Consider the following 23,811-nt stretch of genomic DNA (forward strand, 5'->3'; position numbering starts at 1 on the left):
GAGACCTTTTGACCTTTTATGACATTGTACGACACTATTCCATAACAGACTATGAAAACAGTGCGCTATACTACATACCAGAGTTGCATCCGTCTCTTCTTCTTCATCTTCCTCTTTGCCTTCTTCTATCTCCTCTAAGACGTCAGCATTGGCCTCAGCAATCAGTTCTCTCAGCGGTTTGTTGTCAACTACACTGCTAACAAAGGGATGCTGTATGGAATGGTGGCAAAACAATACAAGGTAGTAAATTATCCCACAATATGTAGTCAATACAGGAGCATACGTGTGACATCAGCACATCATTTAAATTTGGTGTTAGGGTGGGGTATTCCAGATGTTTGTTCTTGGCATGTGACAATAGAGGGAAAGAAGGCTTGGAAACAAGTTTTTTCATATGCAGGTTATCAGACATGCCGAGTCGTTCACCTGCAAGAGCTGGGCTGTGCACCACCTACGGTCCACATTCTTATCCAGTGCCTTCCTCAGAAAGTCATTGAACTCTGGTGACCTGCCAAACAGAGGGGGAAACATATTTAAGACTACTTTTTATTTTACCTTTATTTAACTAGGCAAGTCAGTTAAGAACAAATTCTTATTTTCAATGACGGCCTAGGAACAGTGAGTCAACTACCTTGTTCAGGGGCAGAACAACACATTTTTTTGTACCTTGTCAGCTTGGGGATTCGATCTTGCAACCTTTCGGTTACTAGTCCAACGCTCTAACCACTAGGCTACTTACCGCCCCATACAATGAAACTCTTTCGTCACCTGGTCTAGGGTCTGTTTCTACGACACTAGTCCTGACTCATTCCATCACCGCTCCCCCTCTACAAAATGAGTCTACACTCTCACCAGCGTGAAGGCTGCATGAGTGTGGGCGGATCGGCCTTGGCTATTCTCAGCAGGACTCTCATGGGGTTCATCTCGTGGTTAGGAGGTTCTATCTGTGCCAGCTCAATCAGGGTGACCCCCAGGGACCAGATGTCAGCCTTGTAGTCGTACGGACGGTCCTTAGATGTCTCACACATCACCACCTCTGGAGCCATCCTGGAGAACCAGAGGAAAGAGAGGTTGTTTTAGTATGTGTACGTGTGTGTCAGGGTTTAAGTTAGCCGGTAATAGCCGGCTTTTGGACAGTATTTTTTTTCTTTTTTAAAGAGGATGAAGAAAATTGCCTCCGGCCTGTTCTCCGGGAAACGAAGAAACCAATTCCCAAATGCGAAATCATACTTTTTAGCCTATTCATTGATGGAAATACCAGTCGATGTAAATACAATGCCTTTGGTAATTATTCAGACCCCTTAACTTTTTACACATTTTGTTAGGCCTTGCCAGCAGCATACCACCCTGCATACTGGTTTACTTCTGAAGCTAAGCAGGGTTGGTCCTGGTCAGTACCTGGATGGGAGACCAGATGCTACTGGAAGTGGTGCTGGAGGGCCAGTAGGAGGCACTCTTTCCTCTGGTCAAAAATAAATAAATAAATAAATAAATATCCCAATGCCCCAGGGCAGTGATTGGTGACACTGCCCTGTGTAGGGTGCCGTCTTTCGGGTTGGGACGTTAAAAGGGTGTCCTGACTCTCTGAGGTCATTAAAGATCCCATGGCACTTATCGTAAGAGTAGGGGTGTTAACCCCGGTGTCTTGGCTAAATTCCCAATCTGGCCCTTGAACTATCACGGTCACCTAATAATCCCCAGTTTACAATTGGCTCATTCATTCCCCTCCTCTCCCCTGTAACTATTCCCCAGGTCGTTGCTGCAGATGAGAATGTGTTCTCAGTCAACTTAACTGGAAAAATAAATAAATACAATTCTAAAATTGATTAAATTGTTGTTGTCCCCCTGATCAATCTATATACAATAAATACCCCATAATGACAAATTAAAAACAGGATATTAGAAATGTTTGCAAAAAGGAAATATTACATTTACATAAGTATTCAGACCCTTTACTCAGTTCTTGAAGCACCTTCGGCAGCAATTACAGCCTCGATTCTTCTTGGGTATGACGCTACAAGCTTGGCACACCTTTATTTGGGGAGTTTCTCCCAATTTGCTCTGCAGATCCTCTCAAGCTCTTATCGGTCTATAGGTTCATTTGCATCATTTAGCTAAATTAGCTTGTGTACAGTATATTCGTTATGCATCTTATTTACCACGCGTACTGCATACAGATACAGAGCCTTTGAGTGTAAAATCTGTAAGACCACGTGGGAGCTGCTGCTGCTACAGCATCTCAAACAGCAAATGCACAGGCAACGGAAGGCAGGCTCCATCAGCGCGTCACACCCCACATTGCAATGAGCTGGAGGCAGTATGCATTTTAAAAACATATACTTAACTGTTTGAAACCTGAATATTTTACTACACATTATGAGGCATGTCTCACCTTGATTCAAAGTAACCTAGCCAAAATCAGACCATCTCTGTGGAGGCAATTATTTTATATAAACTTTCTTTCATTATCCAGTAGCCAAACGCACAATCCTACTCATACAGTATTAGCAACCCATGCTAGTTGTTGCTTATTAGATCTCTCCTCTCTACATTTTGAATGGATATTTTCCATCTCTGTCAATTGACGCCGCTCGCATGTGCAGTGCGCTTTCCCCATAACTGCATTATGGAACAAACATTCACCACGTAGCCTACTGACTTGTGCACATTGTTAAGCTTATAATGTGAAGAAATAATAGTTCAACATTTTAAGATGAATGTTCTGATCTGTGGCATCAGACACATTTTTTTTAATGTAGCTTAGGTCTGTCTACTGGTTGTTGTCACACGACTGTCCCAGGGTCTGTTTGGAATAGGCCATTTCTTTCTCGACAAACTGACCAATAGATTCGGTACACTTTTCTACAATGGGGAATAGTAGATTGACGTAGGCTAGTGATGTTGCTGTTCGTTACTCATCTTGCTGGCTAATGTAAATGTGGACAGTTATTCTAACACCTTCAAAGTGCGCATCAGAATGATGTAAAGACCGCACATCGTTGCATTCTCGAGTTGCATCTTCTGTTAATATAAATGACCATAATCTAAAATTGATTTCTGTCATCCTGAGCACCGTGGGTGGACACCCTAATCAGGTTACGCACCAATGCATACATGTCTGGTAAATGAATCAAATGTCCAGTAAATTAAAATGCTGCTGGTCAAATGTCCGGCACCACATTTTCCTAACGAAAACCCTCTGTGTGTGTGTGTGTGTGTGTGTGTGTGTGTGTGTGTGTGTGTGTGTGTAGTGAGTGAGTGAGTGCCCACAAGTACCATTATTTGTGTGTGTGTGTGGTGAAAACTGGTGTGCATTTGTGTACACCGAGTGTGCGTTCTGGTGTTAGTTTCAAATAATGTACTATTGGGAACATGAGTCAGTGCTTTGGACACTCTGAAAGAGCTTTTTCATTCACCCCTACAGTAATATACTGGTAATTAGCTTGACATCATCGCTGCGAAACAAATGGTTGCCCCGTGGCAATGAAATACCCCTCACACAAGTTTTGTTCAGTTCAAATCAGAAGCTCTATAAAATGGATACATAAAGAGTCAGAACAGCATGACTCACCAATATGGAGTGCCAATGAAAGAATCTCTTCTCTGCAGCGTCATGGTATTCTTAGCGGACACGCCAAAGTCAGCTGAAAACAGACATTGATTCAGAATTTAGTAGTTGGGCAGTTGGGTAGAGATGGAGAATGACAGAGACTTAATGCATTTCATTGTTTTTATAAGAAAAGGTTAATATAGGTTAGTATACATCCACATTATATGAATAATAAGGTACTACTACTTCTACTGTCATTGCTACAGTACCTTGTGATTATTTCAGAATGTTACTGTGCGTCTCAACGCAGTCTTCGAGTAGATCTGAGAGGTCAAATGAAGCGTTGTGTAGCTAGCGACTGCCTGCTAATTAAGGCTACGCCTAGCCCCGTCACGACCCTCTGTATGCCTACATCATATGAATCACCATGGAAACTGTAGCTATGGATGCTGTCACTTAACTCAACTGCAATCATTTACATATCCAAGGCTTCATTTGCATACATTTGCAGCCTGCATGTTGCCAATAATGATGATGAATCGCCCACATCATGAAACCTGTATTTTTAACAATACATATCAGGCCAGTGTCCAGTCCACTACATTCTCTACTGGGCTGGATGCAAAGGCACTCAAAGGGGTAGTAATACTACACTTTTCCAGCCTAAAGCCTGTTAGGAGTGTCACGTTTGAACAATATCTTTTCAGGATACCAGTTAAACCTATTCGCAAGTCAACAGAAGACAGCCTACTACTCATGAAATACAGTAGGAGATATTCTTAGACAAAGAGCCAATAGAAGTCCAGCGAGGCAAGGCCTTACCCAATTTGATGTCTCCCTCCTGTGAGAAAAGGATGTTCCCAGCCTTCAGGTCTCTGTGGATGACCTTGATCTCATGAAGGTAGGCCAGGGCCTCCAACGTCTGCCTACACACCACCCGGATCTGGGGCTCTGTCAGAGGCCTCTCAAGCTCTGCAGAGTCAAAGGCGGAAGCATCCACATGAATTTAGTGTACCATAAAATCTCTATCCACTGGAACTTTCTGTGTCGTATGTTGACATTTCATGAAGGTTTTACCAATGCTTTATGTACTGTATCCTTCATAGTACATGGTGAACACACACTAAACATAACAATTTGGAGACATGGGGCTGTAACCCTTAGCAACTGCAAAAGAACACTGTTCCATGCCCTTCTTCCCACAGCCAGCAGTCATAACTGGACCAACAGCATGGTAGAGTGAGTCACACCACTGGACCACTCCTGATCCAACAGAAGAGGTTCAACCATGACATGTTTGAAGAGTGAATGCTTTTAAAAAGCAACGAATCCCTTTGAAAAACAGCCCGTGGCATCAATATGAGTCAGAAACAGTTATTCCAGTGTCAAAATTGACTACAAAGTGTAAATAGGATAATTTAGGTGATGAAGTCAGTCTAACCTAAAACGGAGTTTGGACCATCCGTGCGTCACAACGGGTAAATGATTTCATTTGATGATGTCCATTTGTCCACTAACATGGGGTGAAGAGCTGTGGTGATTGCACTCTACACAATAGCATACACGATGAGGCATACCTGCCCAGCACCCTGGCATTATCTACATAGTAGAACATGTCACACATTTTCTACTTGCGAAATCCTGCAACAAACTCCTTAAGATGTCAAATTGCGCAACTCAAACAATCTCAGCAAAAACATAAAAATTAATGACAGATGTCTTGTTTTATCTTAGATTCGTTGTGGGGATTTTGAAGAAGTGAAATAGGCTTTAATGTCGACCATGTCTCATGGGGGACAAACATCATCAACCAAACGCGGAATCGGTCAGGAAACACACCTACAAACTGAAACCATGTGTTTGATGTATTTGATACCATTCCATTTATTCAGCTCCAGTCATTAGAACGAGACCGTTCTCCCCAATTAAGGTGCCACCAACCCCCTGTGACTTACATGCTTAGAGTGAAGAATGGTAGCAGCCTATGTCAACTCATTACACAAAACAGGCTATTTGTGCTATCATTATCAGCCTGTGTAAATTGTGATCTACTCACTATAAACTGTGTGGTACAATATAATGACAGGGTGTTGTTACAAAATGGAGGACATGTGGTCTCAACTCAAAGACTCAGATTAATTTAATATCTTACATATCACAGTGTAAAGACTGACACCCAGTGTTACAGATACACGTATCCTGTGTGTATTTCTTTTCTCTCCTTCTCCCCTCACAGGTGACAATCATCATTCCCCAATCAGTCACCAATCAGAAGACACCTGCTCCTTTTCCCTTACCCTATCACATTCCCTTTCCCTTGGTTTAAAAACCCATTCAGTTGTTTTCTCTGGAGCTCAATCTCTCTGTAGATCGCTCTTGTTTGGTTTAGCAACTACATGTCACTTTGTCCGTTATCCTGTGATTATCGTTTTGTTATGGTGTTTGACTGTTTGTTTGATGGTGGGAAAAGGGGGTACTAAGACAAGTCGCCCATGGGCATACACTACCCATAGGAATACTTTGTCTAAGAACACTAGTTACAACTGGGTGGACCACCCACTGTATTTTTGGTTAGTTAGACTAGCCTACTTCAATACAGCTAACTAACTTAGGGGTGTTTTTGGGAGATTTGTTTCTTTCCTTGGGTCCAGCTCAGCCCCCTTTCCTGCCCCGCTTTACCGTGTGAGTGTTTGACAGTAGATTTAAGTTGTCTGTGGTTATTCTCACTTTTTCACTGTTTATAATTTGCATGAGTTATGAGCCAAAGCGATTCGTAACACCCAGTTACATCTGCAGGCTTAATTTTGTAGCCTAGCGATTATTAAGAGCATTAGGCCAGTAACCAAAAGGCCGCTGGTTTGAATCCTTGAGCAGACTGTCAAATCTGTCTGTGCCCTTGAGCAAGGCACTTAAAGCTAAATGCACCTGTAAGTTGCTCTGGACTTAGCGTCTGCTAAATGACTATAATATCAAATCAGCAAGTCCCAATACAACTCTAAACCAATGGTGGGAGGTTCCTTAAATTCCAAACAACACAAAGGAAAGTACTGAGGCATTAAAACTGGACTAACCAGTCCTAGAAATTGGAACTATGATAATGATACACTTTCACCACTCCACCACTGAGTGGAGGGAACATTCTACACTGGCTGAAATGTATTGAAATAGAAAAAAAACATTTGATCTGACTGATGAGTGACATTTTCCATGTATTCCTTTTTGAAAATCCATACTCACCCAACATGACTGCGTCGACAGCACCTCCCGCACAGAACTCAATCAGAATCTGAGGAGAGAAAAATACACAGTTACTGTACCAATGTGTCCCCCCAATGTTATGTGCGTTTCAGAGTAACACTCAAAGCAAGAGACATCAACGTTTTAATTGAGGGAGTCTTGAGGTCAAATTCTTTGGCGCTGGATAAAAACAGCTCTTCGCAAAAGGCGTTTGCGAGACAGTTTGATTCAACCTACTCTGTTGCATGCACAAACTTGTCATTTAATAAGATGAGTGAGTTTCACAGTGGATATATTCACATTCTAGTATGTAAACTGTGAGCTTAATTCACATGTAAAAAAGGGACAACTCAATTACAGATATCCTTCACAGCAGAAATTCTTAACAACCTTGTGAAAGGTCTTCAAATTCTCATGGTCAATGCTAACCAGTGCAATAACTTATCAAGTGTGAGACTTCATGAAGGGGACTTCCTCATTTTTTGTAAGGGATTCAGTTTGGCATGCATGTTTGATGTTAATCTGCCAATTAATCTGCAGCAGAAACTACATCAAGTTTTTACATCAGCTCGATTTCAAAGAAAGTGTGGAGTCCTCAGACAACATCACTGCAAGCAATTCAAATCTGACCACTCTATTTGTATTACAGGAAGATGTGAGGAAAAACAAATGCCTACTCTATTGAGCTCTGCTCCAGTGTTGCTCCTAAGAGGAAGAGTCATTGTAGCAGCCCTTGCCTCAGATACAATGGTCCACACACACAGCAGAGAAATGAGAGGTCTACTCTACATAACCTCTTAGAACCATTCCAACACTTTCTACAACAACTATTACAGAACTTTATCAATTGACCCTTTGCTAAGCCCCATCCCAGAATGTTGGGCAACCAATTGCAGCACTCCAATAGATAGCAACTGTGTAAAATCTGACAACCTCACGTTTGTATTGCATGAAAGCCAGTGAGGGATATGGCAAAAACTGTTTAAAAAATGTATGTTTAAATGGCTAAATAATTGAACAGTAGACCAGAGGTACTTGCTACTTGTTGTTCCTGAAATGCAGCACCTGTTGGAGAATTGTTTTACATCTGAAATTACACTTGTTATATTGTTTGCTAGCTCTGTCTTATTGACCACCCCAAGTTTCTAACGCTAGCTAGGCCACTTAATATAACGTTTTATTTTCTCAAAATATATGTTAGCTAGCGAAGCTAGGAACCTTATGAATACATCTCCAATCTGCTGTCGACAACAGGATACGATTTGAGAGCACTAGTTATCTCCAAAAGTAGATATAGCTTTGACTGCGTGCTGACAGTGAATTCAGAGCCCTTCAGTAGCTAGCTAAAAGTTTGAGATCATTGTGAGGGGATTTCGCCAGTGGTTGGATGGGGAATTGGACTTCCCGGGAAAATGTTGCCCAAGGTTGCAACAGTAACCAAGGGGGGTGGGGCTTAGCAAATTGTAAATTGAAGGAACAGAACTTCAAACCAGTGTTGTGTTCAGTTGGCACACCATGGAAAAAATGCTTTGAGGAGGTACTACAGGAACATGTCACATAAGAACACTCATTTTCCGTTTTAAAAAGTTTGTCCGTTTGCTGCTGCTGAACACAACCGAGTCATACTGAACGCAACCCTTATTTCTCTGTTGAAATGAACATCCCCAACATGGCTAAACATCACTATCGTGTGCATTGCGATTATTCAAAGACATCGCATCGAGCTGATCTAATGCAATTCTTGACTTGCACAGGATTAGGTAAGCGCACTAACCTACTGGTAAAGTTCCGTCTGGTTTATCAGGTGATGTCATGAACTAATGCAGTTTTGAAGATGTGAAAACTGACCAGCCTCTGTGATAAAAGCTATTGTGAACTATACTATATCACCTGATCTATGAGAGCATAGCCAGGACGTGTCAAACAGCAGCTTGAGGTATCGGATGCACAAATCAATCGAAACCCTCACTGAGCAACGCCCATTCAGTGAGTTAAACAAAGAGGATAGAAAGACTGGTGATCCATTATGTAATGATACACATCAATGGAGGGCTAACCGTTTTACAATAATGAACCATTTGAAACGGTTTACTAATGTTATCATGAATTAAATATGATACAATTATCCTTACAGCAGCACAGATCTCCATTGTTGATTACTATGCCTTAACAGTGCCATAAGACATCAGCCGCTAGCTACCATTTTACTGGCAGTGCCTGCCTTATGTATATTTCACAACATTCACTTACTGTTGCACAGGGTTTGGTATGAATGAGTCCTTTTTTTTGGCTGAATGGAATGTTCACACACATTAACTAAACGCCTGACATGTTTTAAAGGCATACGTTACACATTAATCTCTCTCAGGACTCAACCAGTGGCACACACTACAAGGTTTGATGTCTCTAAATTATTCATTAGCACTTTCTCAAGCCCAGAGTAGCAGTCCATTATCTTCCCATGGCTGCAGCTCCACAGCGGGGGATCACATGATACCACCTGGACATAAATGCACTGTTGTTCTCCCCAAACACACCAACAGTGTGACAGGATCCTCTGACAGCGTTCACACAGCAGTTGATGGTTCATGCTCTACAACATCCGCAGAGTACGACCCTGCCTCACACAGGAAGCGGCGCAGGTCCTAATCCAGGCACTTGTCATCTCCCGTCTGGATTACTGCAACTCGCTGTTGGCTGGGCTCCCTGCCTGTGCCATTAAACCCCTACAACTCATCCAGAACGCCGCAGCCCGTCTGGTGTTCAACCTTCCCAAGTTCTCACGTCACCCCGCTCCTCCGCTCTCTCCACTGGCTTCCAGTTGAAGCTCGCATCCGCTACAAGACCATGGTGCTTGCCTACGGAGCTGTGAGGGGAACGGCACCTCAGTACCTCCAGGCTCTGATCAGGCCCTACACCCAAACAAGGGCACTGCGTTCATCCACCTCTGGCCTGCTCGCCTCCCTACCACTGAGGAAGTACAGTTCCCGCTCAGCCCAGTCAAAACTGTTCGCTGCTCTGGCCCCCAATGGTGGAACAAACTCCCTCACGACGCCAGGACAGCGGAGTCAATCACCACCTTCCGGAGACACCTGAAACCCCACCTCTTTAAGGAATACCTAGGATAGGATAAAGTAATCCTTCTCACCCCCCTTAAAAGATTTAGATGCACTATTGTAAAGTGGCTGTTCCACTGGATGTCATAAGGTGAATGCACCAATTTGTAAGTCGCTCTGGATAAGAGCGTCTGCTAAATGACTTAAATGTAAATGTAAATGTATTAGTGCTTTTTGAGGTTGGTTCATTTATGAAAAAATAATCACGGTTTTTGATTCAGTTTTGATTATTTTTCAAAAATGTAAATGCATTATGAAATAAAGACAATGATTATTTCAGGTCAGGTCCACATTGGGTAGACATCAATACCTGGGGCGGCAGGGTAGCCTAGTGGTTGGACTAGGAACCGCAAGGTTGCAAGTTCAAACCCCCGGGCTGACAAAGGTCCAAATCTGTCATTCTGCCCCTGAACAGGCAGTTAACCCACTGTTCCTCGGCCATCATTGAAAATAAGAATTTGTTCTTAATTGACTTACCTAGTTAAATAAAGATTTAAAAAAATACAGAAATAGGAAATTACTATGAAAAAAATAAGATATTTATGTTGAGTATATTACTTTGTTTTTATTTGAGGACTTTGTCATCATTTAATCTCTGCTCAGGCAGTAGCAGCCAGCCAGTCAGACCACCTAACATTATCTCTGTGCTCCCCATACTGTACTGTCTTTAGCCATCCTATTTAGATACACTAGACTGCCTAAGGATGCTGCAGAGCTCTCTGACAAAATCCTTTTACTAGTTCTTCAAAGTAGAAAAGGTACTTTCACAAACTGTCTCTATCCCTCTCGTCGTTGTGTACATTCCTCTCTCATGCGTTCTGTGTGTATCTAACCTTACATAGCAGGGTAAAAGTGTATCCGAAAGAATCAGCACAGTGGATTCTGGTCATTGTAGGTAATTTCGACGTTTCTGCTCTGAACTAGGTTGAATATTTCCTTAGTGAAAACTTCAACTCCCTTCAACCCAGTGTCCCATAGTTCTTGACTTCTCTTGTGAATTATCTGATTTCTCTCTAGAGAAACGGCACAATGGGATCACAAAAATACAAACTAAACGGAATTCAAGTAATTGAACCGAAAATGATCGAAAAAATGCATAAAAACAAAATGGTCGCTCAGCACTATCCCCATGTGAAGTCTGGGGCTTGAGAGAGAATAAGGGGCGACATTGATAAGAGAATGTGAGGTGACCTTATTTAAATCGTAAAGTTAATCTCTCAAGCACTGGTTTGTGAATAAATTAGGAATATCATCATGTTTGACTTGTGTGAGGTGCATATAGATTGATGTTTCTCAAGTGTTAGACGGTGAACTCCCGCCCTTTAGCAGGATCATGAGTATACACACAAGTGTGTGAGTGGTGTGAACTGTGAACACTGTCAGTGGCCCTGTTCTCCACATCTGAGAAACCCAATCCCTCCAGAGGGAGCCCACTTACCCACAGTTTGCTTTCATAATAGAAGGCATCCAGCAGTTTGACTATGTAACGGTGATCACAGGAGGCCAGAATGTCTATCTCCACCATGTAATCCTCCAACTCCTCCTCTGTCTTGGTATCGATCACCTTGGCAGCAGCCAGGGTCCCAGTCTGCTTGTTCTGGGCCTGAAACAAAGACACCGACAAAGGAAATGAGTGAATATATTCCCCTGATAACAAGCACCATTCAATCAAACTCATACCGCAGAAAAAGAGCAACAGATTAATAGCCGTACTAATGGAGTGGTTAATGTAAAGACATTTATGAACGGTAACGATAACATGAAAAGGCCACTGCCATTTTGGAGTTGGAGCATTTAGCATTGGAGTGGTTTATGGTAGAGCAGCTGAAGGCAATTTTCTAAAAAGGTCACATCTTTCTGTAAACGTATTTCATCATTCAGACATAAAAACATAAGAGGCTTTATATTTGCAGGAAAATCAGCTTGAGGAGAGGCCAAATTCGCATCTGGGGTCAGGACAATTACAGTGTGGAGTCTCTGGAGAAAACTGATCATCTGTTAGCTGAACTGTATTAACTAGTCTATCAAGGTTAACTGTTCCTATGTGTTTCATTTCAGGAACAACAGATACCACATGCCCAAGCTATGACATCTATCCTCGGTGATAACTACTGTAGAAACATTTGCCAAAACATATTTTATATACTGTTTAATAGCAATATAAGCATGTTTCCGCTTTTAAAACAACAAAATTGTCATGACAGTTAAGTTACTGTGACCACTAGCCATATAACAGACAAATATTGACAGTAGGAAATTACAATAAAAAGAAGGGATTTAGGATCCAGCTCAAGGTCTGACAAAAGAGGAAGTTTGATTAGATATATAGAAAAAGGTATTAGCTTATGGCTTTAGGAAGCATAAACAAGCAACCATGTGTAATGGTCAAACGCTTATAGATACATGCATGTTCCTTTGGCTACTTGCAAAGGCTTGACCTAGTTGAAAATGAAGACATTTAAAGGGGAGAATGACACATTGTTCCATTCTCCACTTCCTCTCGCTCATGCAGACGGGGCTGCTATTTTGAGCTAAGCTTTGGCCGTAATGTTTATGGATACAGACCCAACCTAGTGGAGTTAAGGAAAGTTAAGGAGGGAAAGAGGGTGTGTCAGTGTAGCGAACTGCATCAGAATGTATATTTACACATAGTCACTCCCTTTTGTCTGTACCAGGCAACGCCTGCCCTAGCCTTAGCAGTCACACATTCAACACGAGGTCATACCTGTAACACTGTGCATATTTGCCTCCCTATTTTAGAGGGCTCTATGACCTCAGTTCTACTGGGCATGAGCCTTCACATTCCATCAAGAACTCTGATGGTTCATATCCAAGAAACAGTCTGACCTTTAGCAAAGCATAACAAGGAAACTGGCAAGAACACCAAATCAAAACATGTCCAGGGATTTACATTAAAGAAGCATGGGCACATCCCCAAGCACGCAGAAGAGAAGGTAATGCGCTCTAAAATGATGAAGGGGAAAGTAACCTAGCTACAGTATGTGAATAGAGGGCTATCAGTTGTTTTTATTAGCCGTTATGACAGGGAGCTTTGGCTTGTCCTCACACCCACTTCAGCGGCTGTGCTCCACGGCCCGTCATGGGGTGAGCTCAGAGCTGTGACTCAGACTGAATGCCAAGAATCCCCTTCCTCCCAGACCCAGCCAGCTGATTCACCCATTGCTGCCACCTCTAACACCACCACACCTCAGCATGACACACCCACTAAAGGGCTGTGAGATAACACATGGAATATGATATTAAAAGGATCACTTTTATTTATACCAAATCTCTATTTGATATAAATCAAATCAAACGTTATTGGTCACATACACGTATTGGCATGGCATGTAATATACAAAGGTCCAGATACTTTTTTGTCGATTTCACATGTTTTTGAGAAACTTACCAAAACCAGTGATTCACTTCCTCATCCTCGTTGTACAGTACAGGGGCACTGAAAAAATGGTCCAAAAACACCCAAGTACAGCTTGATTCGCAAGTAAATGGAATATAATGTTGGGGATAAAGTATAGAATGACAATTTCACGTGTACAACATCTAAAGACATGCACCACTATACTGAGCTTTTGCGTTTCTAAAATGACGTATTTGGGTGTTTTTGGCAGCATTTGTTCCATGTTTTTTCAGAGCCCCTGTAGTACACAATGAGGATGAGGAAGTAAATCGCTGGTTGGGGTAAGTTTCTCAAAAACAAGTGAACAAGTGAAAAAAGGAGTGTGGAACCTTTTATATCATGCACTTACATCAAAAATAGAGATTTGTTTGTGAAAGAGTAAAATTCTCCCTTAAGGTACAGCAGTGTGGAACAATGGCTGTAGAATAAGGGATGACTAAGATAATAGTGTACAGGGTATGATATTGTTATTACATGGTAACAGATTTGGTCAAGTGATCGGCTATGCACACTGCTCTGACACGTACACTTACCCCACCAGACATGCCACCAGGGGTCTTTTCACAGTCCCCAAATCCAGAACAAATTCAAGAAAGCATACAGTATTATATAGACCCCTTATTGCATGGAACTTCAATCTCATATCGCTCAAATAAACAGCAAACCTGGGTTCAAAAAACAGATAAAGCAACACCTCGTGTCACAACGACTCTCCTCTATTTGACCTAGATAGTTTGTGTGTATGCATTGATATGTAGGTTACGTGTGCCTTTAAAAATATATATATGTAGTTCTGTCTATTGATGTTCTGTATTATGTCATGTTTCATGTTTTGTGTGGACCCCATGAAGAGTAGCTGCTGCTTTAGCAACAGCTAATGGTGATCCTAGTAAAATACCAAATATTGTTAACCATTAGGGCAAACTCAACTTACTACATTCCATGACTGGGAGTGGATAGGAATTATAAGTACAATCTGTGACTGATAATATTAGAGCTGAGCTCAATGAAACAGTTGACATGATGTGTTTACTAATGACAAAAGATATCCAGTTTAGACACACCAATGATGTTCTTATGTTGACAGAGACATTAAACATTAGAATGCTTGACTGAAGATGACAAGAAAAATAATTACAAAACAATGACAACAGGTAGGTGTTTTCCCCAATTCTGTTTGAGGGCTGCAGTGTCTCCAGTCCTGGCTTTCATCATTGCCTGCTAATCAGCTAATGAAGACATGGGTAACTGGGGAGAATTGACTCACTGGCTAATCACTGACATTATTTGATTAGTTAAGTTCCAGGAAAAGGAGATAATCAGCAGATACGGAAGGCTCCAAGGACTGAATAAGAGACTTCTGACCTATAGAATACCTGAACATGCGATAACAATTTGTTTACATTAGACATTAATAAACACGAGGAAAAAATAAAATCGATTTCAAATGTATATTTTTCTCTTGGTCATCAAAGCTCCGCTAGCAGATACCATGTAGGAACAGATCAGCAACAAACAGTGATATTCCCTCTGCTCCATCTTGCTGACTCGGTCAAAGATGACACCCGTCCCAAACACGACAACGAAGAAAGTACAGCAGGGGGTAAATCATCAACAGTTCTATCTCACAGTGTGTTGTTCCCAACCCTGACAGAGTAATGTTCAGGCCTTAACTAAGCATGACGACTATTGCATGGTTTAGCTTACTAGCCGCAGAACCAAGAATAGACTAATACAACTGTTAATTGGCAAAATAAAGGAAACATCAACATAAAGTGCCGTAATAGGGCATTGGGCCACCAAGAGCGAGAACAGCTTCAATGCACCTTGGCATAGATTCTACAAGTGTCTGGAACTCTATTGGAGGGACGTGACACCATTATTTTACAATAAATTCCATAATTTGATGTTTTGTTGATGGTGATGGAAAACGCTGTCTCAGGTGCCACCTGTTTTCTATATACTTTGTATCCCTAAATTACTCAAATGTTTCCATTATTTATGCAGTTACCTGTAGATAGCCAATGTACATTATCACAAATTTCCACCCACATACAGACCTTCCGACATGAGAACCTGCTACAGTATATGGTACTAACGCACATCCTGCTCACCCCTGAGCTATGCCAACAAAGTACCTGTTCACTAATGATGATGTGTCTACACTGCTGGGACCTATCTGACTGATAAGGCCCACTTATCTAGGGAACTATTCAACTGTATCCTGTTTCCTATGAGGTTTACTGCCTGCAATTCACACCCTCAAACAATCCATATTGCTCACATTTTCACAGTCAACAATAAGCTCTTCTTGAATGTGAACTATTCTGATTTGTTTTGCAGCCAAAGAGTTCCCCTTCCCAACTGGCCATGAGGACTTTCATACCCCACTGCACTGCTGTTCTGGGAGTATGAACTTGAACCCTTATATTTGCACTTATCACCCACCATATCATTATGGAGGCCCCGTTGACTTTCTAGGAGAGCCACTCCTTGAAAACTGAATTTTTGACACAGATAAGCATTGAAAATGTCATTGTTTACCAGCAATATATAATTCAGTAAGGATACCACTACCATATTCAATATTCATTCATAGAACAGTTGTGAGACATGTTCCCTTGGGTTGTGTAAAAAAAAAGGTACTGTTTAGGCAGGCAATGAGTCTTGCAATATTTCATGTTGAGGTAGCCTAGTATTTGACATGTCAAGGGTGAACAAAAACGACAAAATGAGATGGGCCATGAATTCAACTTGAGACAAAAAAGGCATATTTGACATGCTGATGATAGGAGGGGTTGAGTTATGTCTCTCAGTAGAACTTCCTGTACGAAGGTATCATGAGTTACAGACTTGATCTTAATGGATTTTATATTGAAAGATAATATATCCGTTCGTTTTACCTTGTATACTTTCCCAAAGGCCCCATCTCCCAGTTCCCCAATAATCTCCCAGATTTCCTCCGGGTTCTCGTCTCTGTGTACGTGCTCATACTGTTTCTTCTTCTTATCAGACCCCAACTTGAAGATTTTACGAAAATTGAAGAACGACGACATCTTCTGTGAGTTTAGTATGAGTGGCTTTTCCAGCAATTCCCACAAAGAAAGAAGAATAATCCAAAATTCCCAATAACGTCCAAGTGTCTATCAGGCTGTAATAGGGCAGCTTGCTCGCGCCACTGTGTCCATTTAGCCGCTAGACAAGTAGACAGATGATTCTTGAAATAAACTCAATAATAATAAACTACAATTCAATACCCGCATTTACTCATGAGCTGAAACATCAATCGCGCATTATTATTATTGTAAATTAAACAGTTCACATGACACGTTGGCTACATTTGATCATTCTCAACCAAATTCACAAGGGTGGTCTTGGGATGGTTAACGTTACTGCCCCAATACACACACGGTCATTCTTAGACTATGTAACAACCGGTTTAATAAATGGATCTCAACAGACTAGCAGCATCTTCTTGAAATTCAGCGGTAGCGATTTCATAAAAAAAGACATACTTTTAACCCGTAGTTACGGCCCACCACGCAATCTAATACAAGTCCTCTGTCGTCACAAGGAACGGAAAAATAAACGCGAGAATGAAATTAAGTTTCTCAGACTTGAAGCTCCACGAGACGGTAGTCATTTATGGTGTGGCCATTTCTAAACATTTCATTTTCTTCCGGTTGGTTTTAATAGGGAATATTCCTTCATACCGAACCAACTTCAGAATTGATAGAGTGCCTTGCCACCTCCTCCTTGCTGGATGTTGTGGAAAGCGCGTACCCGTGAAGCGCAGCCGCAATGAAAGCCTTGACATGGCCAAACAAAGCATTTGATCAATTCCATCCAACCGATTACTAATACATTAAACAAATTCCACTCAAATGTAGTCTTCTTCATATCAATTTGTTCAATTCAGTTACCTGACTCAATTTGAAATTTAACAGGCTTGATATGTTTTATTCCTGTGCAATTAGCCGAGGCCTAAATACGATTCCAGTTCATCATCAAATCTTACATTTCCATATTTTAATTTTAATTAACTGATGTAATTTTTTTCAATTGGATTGACCCTCACCCTCCCTGTTCAAACTATAGTGACGCGAGTTATAATTGAAGTCCGTGCTATTGGCGCCACCTTCTGAATTGTTTTGTCACGCACTCTTGTCGTTTGCAATTTCTGTCTCACATCGAGGTTCAAGCAGCCAGCTCACTGCTTTGTAGAAATATGTATTTCTGAAAGGCTTGATTTATTCCTGTCTATTAACAATAAGCCAGTCCATTTTTTAACCCCACTCCCCCTTGTCAGTCTGAAATAGGTTAGGTCCACATGTACAGTGGGGCAAAAAAGTATTTAGTCAGCCACCAATTGTGCAAGTTCTCCCACTTAAAAATATGAGAGGCCTGTAATTTTCATCATAGGTACACTTCAACTATGACAGACAAAATGAGAAAAAAAATCCAGAAAATCACATTATAGGATTTTTCATTAATTTATTTGCAAATGATGGTGGAAAATAAGTATTTGGTCACCTACAAACAAGCAAGATTTCTGACTCTCACAGACGTATAACTTCTTCTTTAAGAGGTTCCTCTGTCCTCCTCTCGTTACCTGTATTAATGGCACCTGTTTGAACTTGTTATCAGTATAAAAGACACCTGTCCACAACCTCAAACAGTCACACTCCAAACTCCACTAAGGCCAAGACCAAAGAGCTGTCAAAGGACACCAGAAACAAAATTGTAGACCTGCAGCAGGCTGGGAAGACTGAATCTGCAATAGGTAAGCAGCTTGCTTTGAAGAGCTTTCAAAACATGAGTCAATTCCTGATTGGATTTTTCTCAGGCTTTCGCCTGCAATATCAGTTCTGTTATATTCACAGACAATATTTTTACAGTTTTGGTAACTTTAGAGTGTTTTCTACCCTAAGCTGTCAATTATATGCATATTCTAGCATCTTGTCCTGACAAAATAGCCAGTTTACTTTGGGAACGTTATTTTTCCAAAAATGAAAATAGTGCCCCCTATTTTCAACAGGTTAATGACCATTCCACAGGTGCATGTTCATTAATTGTTTATGGTTCATTAAACAAGCATGGGAAACAGTGTTTAAGTCGCTCTGGATAAGAGCGTCTGCTAAATGACTTAAATGTAAATGTAAATGTAAATCAACTGTGGGAGCAATTATTAGGAAATGGAAGACATACAAAGACCACTGATAATCTCCCTCGTTCTGGGGCTCCACGCAAGATCTAAGCCCGTGGGGTCAAAATGATCACAAGAGCGGTGAGCAAAAATCCCAGAACCACACGGGGGGACCTAGTGAATGACCTGCAGAGAGCTGGGACCAAAGTAACCAAGCCTACCATCAGTAACACACTACGCCGCCAGGGACTCAAATCCTGCAGTGCCAGACGTGTCCCCCCTGCTTAAGCCATGTCCAGGCCCATCTGAAGTTTGCTGTAGAGCATTTGGATTATCCAGATGAAGATTGGGAGAATGTCATATGGTCAGATGAAACCAAAATATAACTTTTTTGTAAAAACTCAACTTGTCGTGTTTGGAGGACAAAGAATGCTGTGTTACATCCAAAGAACACCATACCTACTGTGAAGCATGGGGGCGGAAACATCATGCTTTGGGGCTGTTTTTCTGCAAAGGGACCAGGACGACTGATCCATGTAAAGGAAAGAATGAATGGGGCCATGTATCGTGAGATTTTGAGTGAAAACCTCCTTCCATCAGCAAGGGCATTGAAGATGAAACGTGGCTGGGTCTTCCAGCATGACAATGATCCCAAACACACCGCCCGGGCAACGAAGGAGTGGCTTCGTAAGAAGCATTTCAAGGTCCTGGAGTGGCCTAGCCAGTATCCAGATCTCAACCCCATAGAAAATCTTTGGAGGGAGTTGAAAGTCTGTGTTGCCCAGCAACAGCCCCAAAACATCTGCATGGAGGAATGGGCCAAAATACCAGCTACAGTGTGTGAAAACCTTGTGAAGACTTACAGAAAACGTTTGACCTCTGTCATTGCCAACAAAGGGTATATAACAGGGTATATAACAAAGTATTGAGATAAACTTTTGTTATAGACCAAATACTTATTTTCCACCATAATGTGCTAATAAATTAATAAAAAATCCTACAATGTGATTTTCTAAAATGTTTTTTTCTCATTTTGTCTGTCATAGTTGAAGTGTACCTATGATGAAAATTACAGGCCTCTCTCATCTTTTTAAGTGGGAGAACTTGCACAATTGGTGGCTGACTAAATACTTTTTTTGCCCCACTGTATGTGTAAGAAATGGCCTAGTCTTACTCATACATGTGCCTTATTGCAGTGAGCAATAAGGCACAAAGGTTCACAGGAACTTTGTACAAACATATTTAATAAAAAAGTAAGTAGGTTGGTAGCATAGCATCAAAAAGCAAAGCTAAATAGAACATTTGGAGATTACTGGAATAACTGCAAAAACTGCAGAACATTATGCCCAGATAGGGAACCTCACCAGAAGGTGAATGTAACAAATATAGCTGTTGCCTATAGGTCTAGTGTGATCTCAACCACTGCCCTTCCGTTAAGCGTACCATAGAGCTGGTTATAGGCCTATAGCTCGTCTTGAACCTGGAAGATTCCAACAGCAGGTAGGGTCAGGAAATGTATCATTTAAACATGAATAGGCCTATTCTTGTAGCATATCATGCATTATTTAGATGATCCTTTTTGTTTTATATACAATTTTAAACCGCAATTAAATAATTCAAGGAGCATTAGATTTAAACAATTGACAAATCATTTTAATAGTCTGAAAAAATAGGCCTACCAATACCATCCCTCTCAAAGGACAATGTGGGGAAAAAGGCCAATGTAGAGTCCACGCAGTGAAAACAGGTGGTGTTCTTGTTTGCCATTTTTCCGAACACACCTCAGTTCCTGGCAATTCGACACTGAGAGAAACTCATAAACAAAAGACAACAAACAAGTATTAGAAAACAAACAATTCAAACTTTGTGAACGAATATGTTTTACTTTAATAAATATTCCAGTCTCAGTGTTTTTGGATTTTGTAAGTAGGCCAAACAAACCAAAACATTGTCAGAGGTGTTCACTGGCCTCTACTCTCACATTTCAAATGCAGAATGTATGTGAAATGTACAGGTTGGCAAGTTCGAATCAGCCAGTGGATGAGCTCTATTGGGACCCCCACACAGTATGGTGGGGATCGTACATACCATACAAACGTAACATATCATACTAAATAGAAAGTTCGGTTTTACGTGCAGAATAATGCTCTGAGACCAAGTTGCACCCCAACCTTTTACAGGGCTATCAGTTTCAATATTTTCAACATCCTCTTTAGAGTTGGTGAATATTGTCAGAGGGAGTTTTCAGGGTACATGTGGGAGAACACGGTATTCTGTACAGTAGGACCCAGCAAGCGTCGGCTTGAGGCTTCGCTCACGTGTTACAATAGGTAAATTCTGGGTTCATGAGCAAGAACAAGAGAATGCATTATTTAAGATGACCAATAGAGTGCAGTATAGAGCCACTTGTTTCAACTTCTTTCTCAACAATGGAATGCGGTCAGGGAAAACAGTAGGCTAACAGACTGAGATAAAACGAACTATTGAAAATACAATTTTATTAGACTACAAAAATATGTCCTATGGCAATTTGCTGAATGTGTTATAGTGGACTTGTAGGGTGTCATAATTTCAACTGTAAAAATGCGTATTGCTTTATACTCATTGTGTCGATTGGACTACTTAAATAACCCCGTGAGACTTATGAAATGGTGATTTTGTAGCCTATGCCATATGCGTAATTGTTGGAAGTCTATTTAGAGCAGACCTAAAATTCCTGCTGTAGCCTATAGGCCTATTTTAATGATAGGACTAACTAGTCATGGTAGATATGATCCCTTTAGATACGTCTATTCTACTATAATATTTGAAATAAGCTATTATATTTTATTATATTCTAGTTGTTTATAAATATTATGTGTTTGGGAGCACGCTATTTTTAAGGCTATAGTAATTCATCAGCCCTACAAATGACAATGGCTAGAGTCACACCGCCCCTCATTAAGGACAGTAACTGTCCAACACAAGGGCCAACCTACTTTTCTTTCAAGGAGGGCTGAGCAGCAGTGCTCTGCTATATGCGCTCGCCGAACCGCTGCCCTCCTTGTCTTCTGTGTTGTTTACAGTATTTCCTGCTCCGCAAAAATAACATGCAGCTGGTAACAACTTACATTGGATGGATGTAGCGGATCAGCACGCACGTTGTGCATTGTTACGCCAAACTTTACTTGACAAACATCGACTTTTCTTTTAGGCCTACATTGTCTTTTTCGGAACAATTGCGAAACTTTCCTTGACAATAAAGGATCATAAATGCCCCACACGTAACTAATTTCCCACCAACTGGATCAAAATTTGTTCAAGATGCAGTTCCGAACTGTCCTCGAAGTGAAAGTTGTGGATGTGCAGAAGAGGCGGAATCCCTCCAAACATTATGTGAGTATATTCTATTGATTTCTGACAATGCCAGACACTTGGCTTGTGCTTCATGACCATAAACAATAACTTGACGTTTTGTCTGATATATAATTTGAAATACGTACACTTGCTTATTATTTTATTTTCTGCAGTCAGTTTTTATTTTACATTTACTTAACTAGGCAAGTAAGTTAAGAACAAATTCTTATTTTCAATGACGGCCTAGGAGCAGTGGGTTAACTGCCTTGTTCAGAGGCAGAACGACAGAGTTTTACCTTGTCAACTCTTGCAACCTTCCGGTTACTAGTCCAACGCTCTAACCACCAGGCTACCTGCCGATCCAAGTAAAACCGTCAATAAGTAAAACATTGAGTTATCTATATTGTAGAATTATATGCACTGGAACAAGTAGGAACGGTGCTCGTCTCCATAGAGGAAAATTAATTAGTCTGCCAAATCCAATGGGATTAATTAAGCAGAGAGAGGATACATGTAACCAGTAATGCCTGAGGCCCCAAAGCCTTCCCCCGCTGGGGTATCACATTGGGAGATCCTGCTGGCCTGGGAAGTCCCTTGAGTAAAACATAAATCAAATCTCATTATCGATGAGCTAAGCAACTGAAAATGCTTATCCTGTTTTAGAGAGAGGAAAAAGGCAACCCTTTGTCTTTTGTCTCCAAGGTTACAGTGTGACTTCCTTGCATGGGTGAGAGAGGGACACTGGGCACAAGGACTGAGAGCCTTTGGCAACTACAGTATTGCCACAGTGTTTTGAGATAGAAGACCGTTTCTTTCAGATACCTTCCATAACCTTTTGTCCAAAAAGCAATTTAGTTCATTCTTAAAAATGTTCTATAATGCATATAAATGAAATAGGGCATTAACAAGTATTGACAAGCCTGTGTTTAACTTGCATTGGATGAAATCCCATGTCTTTGTGCTTTTAGCCAGTAAGAATAAGTAAAAACACTACGCATAAATAAGTCATGTCTCCACAGTCCACATCCCAAGCTTTAATGGTAGGTGTTTTTCCTTAATATCCTGCCAGCATGGAGATGTTCTGTGGAATCCGTTGGCCTCTTTGTCAAAAAGTCTTGAGAGTTTGCTGGTCATGCAGATATTATGCTGACTTGCATGCAGAGTACTGTGGACATGGTCAGATACCATGTTGGATTTTATTGCAAGTTTTATTTTGTCAGTCCAACAACAACACCAGAAAGTGCTTGTTTTGTACATGTATTGTACATTCAGCAGTATTATGTTGGGCTTGAGAGGACCTCTCTTGATGATGTGTTGAATGAGTCTCTAGTGCCCAAAACGCATTATACATATAGTAAATGTGTGTCATACGAACAACTGAGTTGTCTGAACTGACATTACCATTTACTGCACAGCTCCAAATTTGCTCTCTATGCACAGTATGTAAGACATTCTCAAAGGGATCTATATTTACCACACTTTAGGGGCACTGTTGTTTCCTAAACACTTAATCCAAAGCATTTGGCCATGTCGTCTGTACTCAATTAACTGTACAGGAACTTGGTCCACCCAGCAACACACTATTTCTGTAATGAACTATGCATAAAATCAAGAATTGATTTCAAATAGGACAGTTGTCTTTACTGATTTGTAGTAATGTGTAGCGACACTTAGAAACCGCATGCAGATGCAGAACAATTAGCATATGTTCCTGCATCTGCAGTAGAAGAAAGGGTGTGTCCAAATGTTTGTGGCCTACATAGTAAGTGCCAGGGAGAGCTCCCACTCTAGCCATATAGTCAACAGTCAACAGCCCCCTCTGGGATTATGCCATGGCTGTCGACTAGCGTCTGACAAAACAACATTGTAAAATACTAGAAAATTCAACTCTGGCCTAACTAGCTAGAGTATCTATCAAAGTTGGAGCCAATGAAGTGTAAATAGTTGATTATTTCCTTGAATTGTTTAAATGTAAAACCCAAAATGAAATGGCTAATGGTTAAACCCT

At 41.0% G+C, this 23,811-nt stretch overlaps 2 protein-coding genes across 8 annotated transcripts in view; one reads left to right on the forward strand and one right to left on the reverse strand.

Moving 5' to 3' along the window:
• slka (STE20-like kinase a) overlaps window positions 1-17,094 on the reverse strand; it is a 36,704-nt gene extending 19,610 nt beyond the window's left edge. For 4 of the 5 annotated variants that reach the window (XM_035754369.2, XM_035754368.2, XM_035754367.2 and 1 more), the window contains exons 1-8: window positions 16,225-17,094; window positions 11,342-11,506; window positions 6,788-6,836; window positions 4,373-4,522; window positions 3,572-3,644; window positions 853-1,047; window positions 427-508; window positions 79-210 (exon numbers count right to left, since the gene is read on the reverse strand). In XM_035754369.2, the coding sequence (XP_035610262.1) occupies window positions 79-210; window positions 427-508; window positions 853-1,047; window positions 3,572-3,644; window positions 4,373-4,522; window positions 6,788-6,836; window positions 11,342-11,506; window positions 16,225-16,377 (999 nt within the window). In that variant the 5' untranslated portion in view covers window positions 16,378-17,094. Of the gene's footprint in view, window positions 1-78; window positions 211-426; window positions 509-852; window positions 1,048-3,571; window positions 3,645-4,372; window positions 4,523-6,787; window positions 6,837-7,464; window positions 7,624-11,341; window positions 11,507-16,224 lie in introns of those variants that run through there. The other variant, XM_052498605.1, reaches the window with a different exon arrangement.
• LOC118369727 (SH3 and PX domain-containing protein 2A-like) overlaps window positions 8,401-23,811 on the forward strand; it is a 116,844-nt gene continuing 101,433 nt past the window's right edge. For 2 of the 3 annotated variants that reach the window (XM_035754370.2, XM_035754371.2), the window contains exon 1: window positions 21,450-21,842. In XM_035754370.2, the coding sequence (XP_035610263.1) occupies window positions 21,771-21,842 (72 nt within the window). In that variant the 5' untranslated portion in view covers window positions 21,450-21,770. Of the gene's footprint in view, window positions 8,548-21,449; window positions 21,843-23,811 lie in introns of those variants that run through there. The other variant, XM_035754374.2, reaches the window with a different exon arrangement.

The sequence above is a fragment of the Oncorhynchus keta genome, chromosome 36 (genome assembly GCF_023373465.1).
Source record: "Oncorhynchus keta strain PuntledgeMale-10-30-2019 chromosome 36, Oket_V2, whole genome shotgun sequence".
In the NCBI taxonomy this organism is placed as follows: domain Eukaryota; kingdom Metazoa; phylum Chordata; class Actinopteri; order Salmoniformes; family Salmonidae; genus Oncorhynchus; species Oncorhynchus keta.